We start from the raw sequence: 15,486 nt of genomic DNA, 5'->3' as shown, positions 1-15,486 counted from the left end.
CAGATGCAAATCATGACTGGTTTGAACATGTCTTTATTTCAGAACGCAGAACCATTCTGCTTTTTGTTATTTATATTTTATCAACAACAAAAAAAACATTAACACCTTAGAGCTGCTGTGGCTGCTTATTCAAAGGTGAACTTCAGAGACAGATCACCGAGTTTCTCCTTGATGAGCTGATCCATTCTTTCACTCTGTTTCACAGTTAAAGTGTTCTTCCAGTCACCAATCTGACCTGTAATGAAAACCAAAACCTTTCCTGATATCTGTTTGCATGTTTCAGTACAACAGAGCTGCTGCTTCCTTACCTTTGCGCATGAACACCACTGAGATATTGTGCTCTTTCAAAAACTCATAGTTGGCTTTTGAGTCTGTCTTCATGGTCTTGAACGTAGCTTTCTCTACAACATTATCGATGTCAGCTTCACTCAGGTTTTTACCCAAGAAATTGCAGATTTTCATCACTTCTCCCCTCAGGTCCTAAAATAGAAGCAGCACAAATAAGATCTTAATCTGTAGCGAGGAATAGACAAAGGTGTTTTCTAATGAAGTTCCTATGGAGACAATACCATCTTACCAAAATCATGTCCTCGTAGTTCAGGAAGAGGATGTCGTACTGGTCTTTTTGTGTATGCCACTCCTTGACATGGTCAAACCAAGATGATCCTATAACTATATAAAGATAGAAGGTATCTCAACATTAACACTGGCATTTAAAACAAAGTATCTGGTGAACGTTTTCAGCCACAAGCATGCAAATACAACCACAGTTCCACAAGAAGCTCAGATTGGAGCTCTCTAGTTATACAGCTTCTTAGTCATGCTAGCAACCCAACCGTGGATAAGATGGTCCACCACTTGAGCGCAGACTGAGTGTCTCAACATTCACGGCCCTCTTAGGATGAATCCTAATGACTTCAGTAATCCTGACTTACAGTCTTGTGCCACCAGCAAATCAGGATAGTTTCCCTCAGCTCTGTTTCTAGTTCTTGAGCCTTATGAATGGCTTGCACACTGTGTTGAAGCCTCTGTATTTGCTTCTGTGAAGTCTTTCCATCCTGTGTGACTTGTCCTCGTCCATATCCATATCATTATATGTGTTCTTCACTTGGTAGGATGTTGTGCAGGAGGTTGTTGCTGCCAAAAAGCAAAGCATTCTGTGATCATATTCCACTGTTTTCTTCTGTTGACATTAAGGCCTTTCTTTGTCGTTGAGCTCATCAGTTTCTCACAACGTGTCGAATTGTTGATCTGCTAACTCCTGATGTTCCTGCTGTCTATCTGAAAGATTTATTTTGTTGTAGCCTACAGATGGTCTGTTTCATTTAAATTCAGAGCTCCTTTGAATTTATGTTGTGGGTTCACTCCAAATGGAAATTCTACAATTGGAAATAACTCCAGACTTTTTATCTTCTAAATTAAATTATGTTTATTATTATTATTAAAGATAATGAAGGAATATCACAGTTTTTGAGTCAAATGTCCAGTTCAATTTGGAAAAAGAGGGAACTACGTATTAAACAGCTGTATTAATTCCCTTCCTCCAATTCAGATCTGGCGGCACAGTGGTGGGTTCTGGGTTTGAATCTGACTGGGGCCTTTCTGTGTGGAGTTTGCATGTTCTCCCTGCGTCTGCGTGGGTTCTCTCCAGGTACTCCGGCTTCCTCCCACTGTCCAAAGACATGCTGGTTAGGTTAACTGGTGATTCTAAATTGTGTTTATGGTGTTTATGTGAGTGTGAATGGTTGTTTGTCTCTCTGTGTTAGCCCTGCGATAGACTGGCGACCTGGGTGTACCCCCCTGGGATAGGCTCCAGCACCCCCACAACCCTTCACAGGACAAGCGGTTACAGAAGATGAATGGATGAATGAACAAGTTACATCTAAAGTAAAGTTGAGAATGTACACTTAAATCCATATTATATAGGTGTAACTTTAATATGTTTGGTAACAGGTAAAGTAATAAAATTATAGTGGGACTGAAGTATCTCACCATTTCCCTGCAGGTACTCCTCAAAATACTGCTCAAAGCTCTCAGGTGTCGGCAGCGAAGAGCATCCCTTGGTGTAGTGATAATACGAGACTACGTTGTCCTTCGGATTCCGCATCACATAGATGACCTGACATTTAAAAAAAAAAACAGCAATAAAAAAATAAATAAATAAAAAAAAAACAGAAATCAGAGAGATGCGCTGAGAGACCACAGAGGCGAGATTCGGATTCAACATGGCGGCGGCCTGCTGCTAGACCCGACTAAGCATCTTCTGTAATCTATCATCTAAATACTCAAACATAAAACAACTCTTTAGAGATTTAGAGAATAATAATCCAGACCATCAAACTCCCAACACGCTAAAAAGAAAAAAGACAGACTTTTCCATGGACAATCAAAGAACAAGACTGAATTACTTTGAGAACAGTGAAAAAAAATAGCAAATACATTTTGTTTTAGTTGGTTATTTGAAACTATAGAAACAGGATGCGACATAATGGCGATCACCAGTTGCCATGCCAACCGCTCCGTAAAGCATAAAGCAGAGCGTAGTATTAATTAAACGAAAACGTGAGTGATATAGCCATAGTTAGGCTTAAGTTGAAAGAGAGTGGCAAAGCTGAGCCAACACAGGAAACACCTTGATGTAGCGAAGCTGAAATGCCCCAAAACCAACAGAGATTTTGGATTAGAGCTGAGAAAACGCTTCAGTGCTTTGGCAGACTCTACAGAGGACCCAGACGCAGGTATTAACAACAAGTGGGAGGACATCAAGAAGGTCTATGTAGAGTCAACCATCAAGGTCCTGGGCTACAGAAGAAAAAATACAAGGAATGGCTAACTCCTTTAAAACCACGTAAACTTAAACAACTGAAGACCAAGATATTGAACCACCAAATCACCCAGGCTTCTAGACCGGGCTCAAAATGCCTACAATGAAAAGGACAGGTGAAAAGTGACCATAGGGCCTTTGTAGAGGAATTAGCAGGAAAAGCAGAGCAAGTAGCAGCAAGGGGCGTGATGAGTACAGTCTACAACATCACCAAGAAACTCAGTGGCAAATACATCAGCCAGTCGAACCCTGTCGTAGACAAAAATGGCGAGATGGGTACAGTATTTCCACGAGGTACTAAATTATCCAGAGCCAGGTGACCCTGCTAACCGTCCACCAGGAGAAGATGTCCCCAACATTGACACCAGTCCCCTTACCCATGATGAGGTAGCGTGCCATCCAAGCCATGAAGGGTGAGAAAGCTGCCCGCATAGACGTCATCCAGGCCAAGATGCTGAAAGCAGACCTTATCACATCTACCAAGGTGCTTACAGAACTTTTCAGAAACATCTGGGAAAAGGAGACAATACCTGAAGGGTAGGCACAAGGGCCTGATTGTCAAACTGCCCAAGAAAGGCAACCTCCAAAACTGCAACAGTTGGCAGGGGATCACACATACCATCAAAAGTATTTTGTAGGATTCTACGTGGCAGAACTGAGTCCACTATCGATCAAAACCTGAGAGAGGAACAGGCAGGATATAGGAGAGGGAGGGGATGCACAGATCAGATCTTTGCCCTGAAGAACATCATCGAGGAGTGTGGATGGAGAAACCTTTACTTACTTGGGAAGTCTTGTCAGCAAAGAGAACTCAACACCACGGAAATTAGAGCAAGGTTAGGAAAGGCTCACGGTGTTTTTGTAAACCTCCACCCTATCTGGAAGTCTGGATGCAAACGCCATGCAGATCGATGCCTTCCACAATAGATGCCTCTGAAAAACTTGCCGCATCTTCTGGCCTGAGAAGATCTCAAACAAAGACCTGCATAGGATGACCAAGTGCACAAGTGTTGTGTCAAAAATGAAACGCCGCCGATTAAGATGGTTGGGACATGTGCTCAGAATGGACCAGGATCAAATACCAAAGGCCGTCTTGAGATGGACCCCAGCTGGGAAGAGAAGTCAAGGTCGCCCCAAAACAACCTGGCGACAAACCGTGACAGCTGAGCTAAAGGGGCAAAGCAGATTAGTAGTAGTAGTTCATGTTTTGGGGAGGGGGCACAGGGGACATGTCCCCTGCACTTTTTCCAAAGGCCGTTTTGGTCCCCTGCACTTTTTACCGTCCAAAAACAATGTTACGCTATAGTAAACAGAGACGGGTCAGGCACTAGGACCAAGCGGAAAACGGCCGCTCAAGCTGAAGCCTGTTTCCCTTAGTTTAGACCCGCCCACAAGCTCCTCGATTGGCTCTGCCGTTTCTTGTGTGATTGGCCTCCCCGCTATCACTCCACCTTGCTTGCACACCGGTCTGCTAGTCCGCGGTCAGGAGTCCTTGTTAACCTGCTACTGTAAATTGGGCGTTTGTTCTGCCTGGGTCACGTCAGCTAGAAGGATTGTAATATCAGAGGTTTCATTTACATTAACGTTTGAATCGGTGTCCATGTGCGTAAGTGCGTGCCGACCTTTTATTCAATTTCTCCCCACCTGTGATGCCAGTTTGACCTGCCCACCACTGGGTGGTGCTATGTAAATGAGCTCTGTTTACCATATATTCCATAAATAAGTGTAAAATTGGTGGTACTGAGTTGGAGTAAAGCTGACTAAGAAGGTGAAACATAGAATTGGGTGATAATGTTTTGCTACATTCTTTACAACCAGTCAAACCAAAAAAGGGAACATTAAACTTAATTTTTTTTAAATATTGTGTATAGATTTTTGTTCTTTTTTCAGTTCTCTATTTTTTATTGATTGTTAGCTTTTTGTTATATTTATGTATGGTGTTGAATGTCTGTACATTGCTGCTGCAACAGAGAAATTTCCCAGTTTGGGATTAATAAAAAAAACTATCTATCTATCTATCTATCTATCTAAAAGTAGCAATAGAAAACTAGAAGAACTACTAGAAAACACAGTCAACTGAAAGATTAGAGTTTTATTAAAAATACTTGTGTCCCCCCCACTTCTGAAATCAAAATTTCGTCCTTGCCACCACAAAATACCAAAATAGTGTATCTTTGTTTTCTTGTTTTTATTTTATTATTTTTTTCTATGTTAGTGTAGCTTTTCAGAAACATATACTTCCTTCCAGGCTTAATATACACCCACACAATACAGCACACCCTTACACACACACCCACACCCACGCCCACACACACACACACACACAGCACATAACCCTCTATGTTATTCGGGGGGAAAAAATAAATCACAATGTAAGGCAGTACAAGCTAGTCTCATGCCAAACTCCATTCAGGTAATTCATTATTTAATGATACGTTGAATTTTTTTTTGTTAATAATGAAAAATAGTAATATTGGGTTTTGGGGGCTATTGGTAGAACAAAACCCATCAAGCTAGAGCTTAGTGAAGATTTGGATTGAGCTTCCATATGGCACTGACCTTTGCCTTCTTGCCTTTTAATGCTGGAGGCATGAGAATTGGGGTGAGGTGGGAGGTGAAGAGCCGTGGAGAGGGTCGCTTGGTGTAGCCATGTTCATCCTTCATGTTCTCCAGCCAGGGCATCTGAAACAAGTTGTTTTTTGATTTGTCCACATCCCCACCCGACGCATAGATGGAGATGAGGATCTGTTGAGTCCATATGGTGCCTGTGGAGGGAGATACAGTACAGACAGGTGTGAGACGTTACAGTTAATCAAATGAAAATAATGTGACAATCTATGGTTTTCTCACTGACCTGACTTTGGATAAGTGATGAGGAAGACGTCGCTGTCTCTTACTTCAAAGCTTTGGAGAGAATCAATGTGCTCTGCAGTTGTGCGATTGGTAAAGATGTAGTTTTTATACCTATTGTACCTGCTGTTGATGGGCTCCATTGTAGTCAAGAAAATAAACAGAAGAGTGGAAAGACCTCACAGCAGCAGTAGCAGACTCTGGACCAAGCGGCAAACTCTGGGTCTGAAAAGTGAAGTCACTGCAGAAGTGTCCAACCTTTAATTAGGGGCATGTTTGGTTGGATGGTTGGGCAATGTCAATGAACATACGCTGCTAGCTGTTGACTCTGCATGGTAAATATGGTCAGTGCTCTCGGCTAGTGTTAATATTGTCACACTGTAGCATGGATCCAGACATTACAGTAGTCTGAATGTCTGGATTCATTTTATCACAGGACCTCTGTGTTAGGAGAAATAGGGTAGGTAATTTGCACCTTGTTGTCATTAACACTTTCATCTGGGAATGAACTGGTATTAATGACTGTCACACAAAAAGCATTGAGAAATAACGGTCTCATGACTGGTGTGTTCACAACCTTTTTTCTTTAAACAAACGATGACCTGTAAACACGTACGTTATAACACAAACATTATTTTACATATCTGTTTGCCTGTGTAAACCTTCCCTCTAGGTGTTGAAGAAGAAAACTTTCTTTCTTTCCAAGTTCCTTTTATTGGTTTTTAAGCATGACTTGACAGATGCACAGGATGGTCTTTGAGGGTGGTTACAGTATTGCATAGTTCATATTAATATTAATATTAATAATAACAATAATACACACATAAATTAAGTATTGAAGAGAAATTAAAACACACATATTACAAGGTCAAAGCAAGACAACTGCCAAAAGGTGCCACAGCCCCGTTTCGGGCGCCCGATCTGTGGGCTTTACGTGTTGGAACGCCAAGGGCAGCATTAGAGCTATCAAGGCTCAATTATACCATCAGGTCTTTGAAAATGGATAAGCAATGGTCCCCATAACCTATAGAACTTATGTTCTGACCTACGAATAGAGTAGCAGATTTTCTGGGTCTGAAACACACTTCTCCTGAACATTTCAAGGCTGGGGCATGGCCAGAACATATGAATTAATGAAGAATTTGGACTTTGACATTTGTCACAATTGTGGCTGATATCTGGGAACATCTTAGTCTCAGTTTAGATATATGAGCTCTGTGGACAACTTCGAATTGGAGCAGGGAGTGGCGAGTGCACATAGAGGTAGAATGTACATGTTTAAGTACAGCATCCCACAGGTCATCTGAAAGTGATAGTCCCAGATCCTACTCCCAGGCAGTTTTAATGTTGTTAAGAGAGGTGCCTTTTAGCTCGGATATCAGATTATATATGCTAGATATTGATCCCTTTGCAAGGGGCTGGAGTGAAAGGAATTTGTCAATGGGGTTTGGGGCAGGGAGTTTTGGGAAGCAAGGTATTAGGGATCTAACATAATGCCTCACCTGTAGGTATCTAAAGAAGTTATGAGATGGCAGGTTAATTTTTTTAGACAAGTCACCGAATGAGGCAAAGCAATCATCTATGAACAAATCTTTAAAAGTGTTTATGCCTTTCTTATGCCATTCATGAAATGTTGCGTCCTGCATTGATGGAGGGAAAGAGTGATTGGATGCTATTGGGCACAAAAGGGATGGCAGCTGCAGGACAAAGGTTCTTCTGAACTGGGCCCACACTCTCAGGGAGCTGCGTACAACCACACTGCCGGTCGATCCAGGGAGCAGAGGGAGCGCTGCCCCCAGTAGTGCAGGGAGTGATGTGCCTTGGGAGGAATTAGCCTCCAAGCATGTCCATGTTGGGGAGTTCGGTTGGAGGTGGGAGTGTATCCAAAGGACAAGACATCTAATGTTAGCTGCCCAGTAGTAGAAGCAGGAGTTGGGGAAAGCCATTCCTCCACGACCCCTAGGTCGTTGCAGGTGCGTTCTGCAGAGTCTGGGTTTCTTATGTTTCCAAATATATGACGAGATGACAGAATCCAGTGAGTTAAAAAATGATTTGGGTATAAAAATAGGGACACACTGAAAAAGATATAAGAGTTTAGGCAGTATTGTCATTTTCACCGAGTTGATTCGCCCCATTAAGGACAGCGATAAGGGCGACCACTTTGTAATGTCTTGTTTTATTTGGTTCAGGCATTGGACAAAGTTTTCTTTGTAGATGTTTTTGTATTGCCTTGTAATGACCACCCCCAGATAGGTAAATCTCTCTTTTTCAAGTTTATTGAAACTTGAAAAAGAGTTATATTTGAATAATCTAGTTCCATCGCCTCAGCATTGATTGGGAATAGTTCAGGTTTAATTTATACCCAGATATCTGTCCAAACTGATCGAGCAGGGAGAGTGCGGCAGGTAGAGAGGAATATGGGTCGGAGATGTATAGCAGCAGATCATCTGCATAGAGCAACACTTTGTGCTCGACACCACCCCTCATAATACCTAGGAGATGGCTGCGAAGGGCAATAGCAGGGGGCTCAAAGGGCAGCCCTGGCGTGTACCCCATTCGAGTCTGAAGGGCTGCGAATACGTTTGTATGTAGGACAAGCAACATATTACATATTACTATTTTTCATTAATTAACAAAACAATCAATGGTCTAGTCACAGTTGCAGACATAACTAAACACTGAGACCTAGAACTAAACAGCAGATAGCAGCAATGCGCCGAAATTTCACTAATTCTTCTTAAGAAATTTCAGGTTGTTCATAACATGTTTTTTAAAAGGATTGTTCATTGAATGTAAAACAAATTTTGGTATATACAGTCATAGAGACACACCAAGTGGCAACCTCCGGGTCTTATGGTGTGAGCCATAGACAATAAAAAGACTTCTCATCTGGGCAGAGAACACTTTGAAAGTCATCACTTCATCACTGATTCCTTATTACAGCTCAGATGTGTTAACTTTAGTGTTGATGTTTTACTGAATGCAAATTCTGATAATAATTTGTTGCTTGTATAGCAGTAATCATTTTTGCTATTAAAATTATTATGATTTATGATTTCTTAGTATGATGCACACGTCCAGCCTGCAGAGGTTACTACTGAGGGTCTCTGTAGTTCTCAAGGCCCCATGCTGGGGCTACAACTACAGAGAACTATTGATTTTTGTGTCTTGATTCACTGCAGACTGATTTGGTAGGACTGAATGGAATTCATTACCAGTGTTTTGTGGATACGACTTTGGTTTGCTATGGCGGTCCCGTGCTTGTGTTTGAGAGGTGGCTCTGGCTGCTGGATTCATTTTTACATTTCAGACTGCACACTGTCACACTGCAAGAGACTGAGCTGTGGTTCAGTCGTGTTGTGTTGGTTTCCATTTCTATGGATTTGACATTACTGTGGTTTCAACGCTCAGTCATAGAGATGAGGTCACATGGTTTATTGAAAACAGTAGCATATTAATGGATGTGTTTTGGGAGGAGCTTCAATCCCCATAACAAAATCCAAATCAAAGGAACCAGGAAAGGAAAGGAATGGACTGGTTTTACTTAAAAGAAAAGAAATTCCCTGCTGTAATTTTACTAAGTGCTCAAGCGTTTATATATGTGTGCAATTGCTGCTTGGTTAAAAAGCTGTTTCACAGTGAAATGTCTTTACAAGAAGTTTGTCCTCTTTTCTACATCTATCTTTCTAAACAAAACTTCTGCTCTTAATAAAATGATAACAAACTCATTGGAGTTCTCGTTGAAAAACAAAGTGCCCACTGCTGATAGTGGCGAGGTAGAGTGGGCATACAGGGAAAATGTTAAACTCTTTCTTAGTGTAAAAATGCACAAATCACAGTAAGTGGTTATTTTTTGTTTGCTTCACTAAACATATATATATATACACACACACACACACACAAACATATTTAAAATGGGAGTTATATCATATCTGGTTAAGTGAACGGTCCTATGTGGCCCTCAGATAGTGTCAATGAAAAATTGTTCATCTTCTTCCTGGCCTGTGAGATAGCCAGTATATTTTGTCGTCTTTTCTTCCCCGGTGCTATTCGCTCTATGGGAGGATGTTGATTTACTCCACATTAGCACCCCAGCCCTGATTCACTGTCCCCCATTCTTTAAACAGACTAGAGTATAACTTGAGGATTTTGTTTCACTGAGTTATCAGAATAATGTTGCTGAAGAAATCCCTAAAATCATGGTGATACCTATTTACTCAGTGGTCCTTACAGTTGTTGTTGTAATCTAATCAGGTTTCACTTATAACCCTAACCCTTTCTCATTTTACATTAAGACAATTTCAGTGTGGAGTTGGCTACAGTGACCAAAGTAATGGAAAAACAGCTGCTTTAAAGTCATAGTGACAGAGTCTAAAATGCCTATTCATAGATAGATCACAGATGCAAATCATGACTGGTTTGAACATGTCTTTATTTCATTATTTGTGCATGCAAGTCCAAAACGCAGAACCATTCTGTTTTTTTGTTGTTTATATTAACAGTTTAGACACAGTTTGGCTGCTATACTGCAGAGACAGCTGTATATCCCACACAGTGTTAATGCTATGGCGGCCCCCCATTGTCTAATTTACTCCACCATGGCCTCAACGAATATTTAATAATATTTTTGCATTTTCCAAACTATACAGTCAATGGTTCCAAACAATATTGTGCTTGCGTTGTTTTTTCCTATTGCTCCTGAAAGCATCTCTAGTGCGATGACACTGCATAGTGAAAGTGAGTGTCGGTGAGTTTTGAAGCTTTATCTTTTAAACATTAGAACATTAACACCTTAGAGCTGCTGTGGCTGCTTATTCAAAGGTGAACTTCAGAGACAGATCACCGAGTTTCTCCTTGATGAGCTGATCCATTCTTTCACTCTGTTTCACAGTAAAAGTGTTCTTCCAGTCACCAATCTGACCTGTAATGAAAACCAAAACCTTTCCTGATATCTGTTTGCATGTTTCAGTACAACAGAGCTGCTGCTTTCTTACCTTTGCGCATGAACACCACTGAGATATTGTGCTCTTTCAAAAACTCATAGTTGGCTTTTGAGTCTGTCTTCATGGTCTTGAATGTAGCTTTCTCTACAACATTATCGATGTCAGCTTCACTCAGGTTTTTACCCAAGAAATTGCAGATTTTCATCACTTCTCCCCTCAGGTCCTAAAATAGAAGCAGCACAAATAAGATCTTAATCTGTAGCGAGGAATAGACAAAGGTGTTTTCTAATGAAGTTCCTATGGAGACAATACCATCTTACCAAAACCATGTCCTCGTAGTTCAGGAAGAGGATGTCGTACTGGTCTTTTTGTGTATGCCACTCCTTGACATGGTCAAACCAGGATGATCCCACAACTGTATAATTATAGAAGGTATCTCAACATTAACACTGGCATTTAAAACAAAGTATCTGGTGAATGTTTTCAGTCACAAGCATGCAAATACAACCACAGTTCCACAAGAAGCTCAGATTGGAGCTCTCTAGTTATACAGCTTCTTAGTCATGCTAGCAACCCAACCGTGGATAAGATGGTCCACCACTTGAGCGCAGACTGAGTGTCTCAACATTCACGGCCCTCTTAGGATGAATCCTAATGACTTCAGTAATCCTGACTTACAGTCTTGTGCCACCAGCAAATCAGGATAGTTTCCCTCAGCTCTGTTTCTAGTTCTTGAGCCTTATGAATGGCTTGCACGCTGTGTTGAAGCCTCTGTATTTGCTTCTGTGAAGTCTTTCCATCTTGTGTGACTTGTCCTCGTCCATATCCATATCACTACATGTGTTCTTCACTTGGTAGGATGTTGTGCAGGAGGTTGTTGCTGCCAAAAAGCAAAGCATTCTGTGATCATATTCCACTGTTTTCTTCTGTTGACATTAAGGCCTTTCTTTGTCGTTGAGCTCATCAGTTTCTCACAACGTGTCGAATTGTTGATCTGCTAACTCCTGATGTTCCTGCTGTCTATCTGAAAGATTTATTTTGTTGTAGCCTACAGATGGTCTGTTTCATTTAAATTCAGAGCTCCTTTGAATTTATGTTGTGGGTTCACTCCAAATGAAAATTCTACAATTGGAAATAACTCCAGACTTTTTATCTTCTAAATTAAATTATGTTTATTATTATTATTAAAGACAATGAAGGAATATCACAGTTTTTGAGTCAAATGTCCAGTTCAATTTGGAAAAAGAGGGAACTACGTATTAAACAGCTGTACCTTCCTCCAATTCACATCTAAAGTAAAGTTGAGAATGTGCACTTTAAACCTATATTATATAGGTGTAACTTTAATATGTGTGGTAACAGGTAAAGTACTAAAGTTAGTTATAGTGGGACTTAGGTATCTCACCGTTTCCCTTCAGGTAATCCTCAAAAAACTCCTCAAAGTTGAATGACAGCTGCGGAAAGAATCCCTTGCTGTAGTGATAATATGAGACTGCGTTGTCCTTCGGATTCCGCATCACATAGATGATCTGACATTTAAACACAAAACAATAATAAAAAAATTAATTAATTAAAAAAACAGACATCAGAGAGATGTGCTGAGACCATGAGACCACAGAGGCCTGCTGCTAGACCAGACTGAGCGTCTTCTGTAATATGGCACTGACCTTTGCCTTCTTGCCTTTCAATGCTGGAGGCATGAGAATCGGGGTGAGGTGGGAGGTGAAGAGCCTTGGAGAGGGTCGCTTGGTGTAGCCATGTTCATCCTTCATGTTCTCCAGCCAGGGCATCTGAAACAAGTTGTTTTTTGATGCGTCCACATCTCCACCCGACGCATAGATGGAGATGAGGATCTGTTGAGTCCATATGGTGCCTGTGGAGGGAGATACAGTACAGACACGTTACAGTTGATCAAATGAAAATGATGTGACGATCTATGGCTTTCTCACTGACCTGACTTTGGATAAGTGATGAGGTAGACGTCGCTGTCTCTTACTTCAAAGCTTTGGAGAGAATCAATGAGCTCGACACTTGTGCTCTTAAGGAAGACGTAGTTTTTATACCTACTGTACCTACTATTGATGGGCTCCATTGTAGTCAAGAAAATAAACAGAAGAGTGGAAAGACCTCACAGCAGCAGTAGCAGACTCTGGACCAAACGGCAAACTCTGGGTCTGAAAAGTGAAGCCTCTGCAGAAGTGTCCAACCTTTATTATTTATAATTAGGGACATGTTTGCGTTGAGTGGACGGTTAAGCGATGCCAACAAGCCGCTAGCTGTTGACTCTGCTTAGTAAATACAGTCAGTGCTCTCAGCTAGTGTTTGAAGCTTTGCTCCATTTGGATCATTTTAAATACAAACTATACCTTAAGGCTTTGCTGTAGTTCCTATAATATTAATGTCACACTGTGGCATGACAGACATTATAGTAGTCTGAATCTTGAAACAAGATAATATGTTAAACTGGAGGTGCTCATTGAAGTTATTCAGTAACGTAAACCAAGGGATCAAAATGTGAATATTTGTGTTAATATTCTGTCGAGCCCTATTTGCACAGGAGTAATATCACCTTGGGATGTCATGTGATTTAGAAATCAATGTTTTACTTAAATATACAGACATTATCCCGGTTGTGTCTCTGCTACTGTCTGCTTCCACTCCTCTACATGTCAGAAGTTCCTTTTATACCGCTACATTTTTTGACAGCTTTAGTTACTGTGCAGTTTGGGATTATTAAAAATAAAACATGATGTGATGAGACTTTAGAATTTATGAACTATTTGGCAGTGTTTAAATCAGCTCCACCTTTTACCCATGTGATGCACACATTAATGCATCACTACGTAAATATGCTGCCATGCATATCTTCCATCTCTTCATCCATCACGATTTCATTCTTCTGATGATTCTGAACTTTTTTCTGTGAAAGGGTCTGGATGCTATGCAGCGAGATCCTGGCTTTGCAACCAAACATCTGTCCAAACTTTTGATATATGACACAGACTTTACAATTATTAACTCATAAAAATAATAAAAACACCCCCTCAAATCACAGAGATGCTGATTCGCACTGGATTCATTTTATCTGTGTTAGGAGAAATAGGGTAGGTAATTTGCACCTTGTTGTCATTAACTCCTAACTAACTTATCAAATTTACTGAATGTGGTGAATCTGGGAATGAACTGGTTTCAATGACATCCCTGGGGCACAGCGGTGTTCAGTATTATGGTTGAGGAGGAACTGTGACCCATTCTGGTCTGTTGGTCAGACAATCCAGTATCAGAATTAGAATCAGAATCAGAAAAGACTTTATTGTCAAGCATGTTTGTACATACAAGGAATTTGCTTTGGTGTTGTTACGCATAAAATAAAATAAAATATAGAAACTATATATAAAATAAAATACAAAAATCTATACACAGTATATATATATATATTCCACCAGAACATTTACTGTGGGATGGTAGTGGGTTTGATGTGTTCATGGGGGGGGGGGGCTTGGCATTGTTCAGCAGACGCACTGCGGATGGAAAAAAACTGTTCGCCATGCGAGTGGTCCTACACTCGATGGATCGCAGCCGTCTGCCAGAGGGGAGTCTGTTGAATAGTCCGTGTCCAGGGTGAGAGGGATCGGCCACAATCTTAGCTGCACGCTTCAGAGTCCTGGAAGCGTCCAGCTCGTCGAGAGACTTCAGACTGCAGCCAATAACCTTCTCTGCAGAGCGAATGACACGCTGCAGTCTGCTCTTGTCCTTAGCAGAGGCTGCAGCATACCAGGTGGTGATGGAGTTGGTGAGGATGGACTCAATGATGGCAGTGTAGAAGTGAACCATCATTGTCTTTGGCAGGTTGAATTTCTTCTGCTGCCGCAGGAAGTACATCCTCTGCTGTGCTTTTTTAATTAGGGAGCTGATGTTCAGCTCCCATTTGAGGTCCTGGGAGATGATGGTGCCCAGGAAACGGAAGGAGTCCACAGTGTTGACTGTAGAGTCGCACAGGATGATGGGGAGGTGTGGGGCTGTGTTCTTCCTGTAGTCCACAATCATCTCCACTGTCTTGGAGGCGTTCAGCTCCAGGTTGTGGCGGTTGCACCAAGTCACCAAGCGGTCAATCTCCAGTCTGTAGGCGCTCTCATCTCCACCTAGGATGAGCCAGATTAGGGTGGTGTCATCCGCAAACTTCAGGAGCTTGACAGACTCGTGACTGGAGGTGCGGATCTTGGTATACAGGGAGAAGAGCAGAGGAGAAAGAACACAGCCTTGAGGGGAACCCGTGCTGATGGTACGGGAGTCTGAGATGTGTTTTCCCAGCCTCAGATGCTGCCTCCTTGTCAGACAGGAAGTCTGTAATCCACCTGCAGATGGAGTCAGGCACGGTCAGCTGGGAGAGTTTGTCCTGTAGTAGAGACGGAACGACTGTGTTGAAGGCCGAGCTGAAATCCACAAACAGGACCCTGGCATATGATCTGGGGGAGTCCAGGTGCTGGAGGATGAGGTGGAGGGACAGGTTGACGGCATCATCCACAGATCTGTTTGATCTGTAGGCGAACTGCAGGGGGTCCAGGGATGGGTCTGTTAGTATCCGGCTAGAGTGGAATGCTGATGCTAAGGTGTTCAATTTTGATGATCATCTTGAGAGGAGAGGATAACAGTGTTGAATGCTGAACTGAAGTCAACAAACAACATTCTTGCATATGTGTTCTTACTGTCCATATGTGAGAGGATGTAGTTCAGGACTACGGATATTGCATCCTCTTTGCTCCTATTTTTGCGATAGGACTGGGGATCCAGTATAGGTGGGAAACAGGTTTTGAGTAGTGGTGTGCGATACCGATTTGGTATCGATCTGATACCAAGTATATACAGGAC

The 15,486-nt window shown here is 41.7% G+C and overlaps 2 protein-coding genes across 2 annotated transcripts; both read right to left on the bottom strand.

Moving 5' to 3' along the window:
- Position 1: 1 nt before the first annotated feature.
- On the bottom strand, positions 2 to 5,817 carry LOC311507414 (amine sulfotransferase-like; the record flags this gene model as incomplete). The annotated part of the gene is made up of 6 exons (XM_084571736.1): positions 2 to 235; positions 309 to 480; positions 578 to 672; positions 1,993 to 2,119; positions 5,384 to 5,589; positions 5,679 to 5,817. The coding sequence occupies 6 exons, from the start codon at positions 5,815 to 5,817 to the stop codon at positions 126 to 128; spliced, it is 849 nt and encodes a 282-aa protein (XP_084427862.1). The 3' UTR covers positions 2 to 125.
- Positions 5,818 to 10,197: 4,380 nt separating this feature from the next.
- Positions 10,198 to 13,591, bottom strand: LOC311507529 (amine sulfotransferase-like). Its single transcript, XM_084571901.1, has 6 exons — positions 12,571 to 13,591; positions 12,285 to 12,490; positions 12,023 to 12,146; positions 10,938 to 11,032; positions 10,669 to 10,840; positions 10,198 to 10,595 (listed from the first exon to the last, which is right to left on the bottom strand). Exons 1-6 carry the CDS (start codon positions 12,707 to 12,709, stop codon positions 10,486 to 10,488), a joined length of 846 nt encoding a protein of 281 aa, XP_084428027.1. The 5' UTR covers positions 12,710 to 13,591; the 3' UTR covers positions 10,198 to 10,485.
- Between the last annotated feature and the right edge of the window lie 1,895 nt (positions 13,592 to 15,486).

The sequence above is a fragment of the Chelon labrosus genome (genome assembly GCF_963514085.1).
Source record: "Chelon labrosus genome assembly, chromosome: 22".
Taxonomy (NCBI): Eukaryota; Metazoa; Chordata; class Actinopteri; order Mugiliformes; family Mugilidae; genus Chelon; species Chelon labrosus.
Note: the sequence above shows the minus strand (reverse complement) of the source record. Positions and strands in the feature narration are given on the sequence as shown.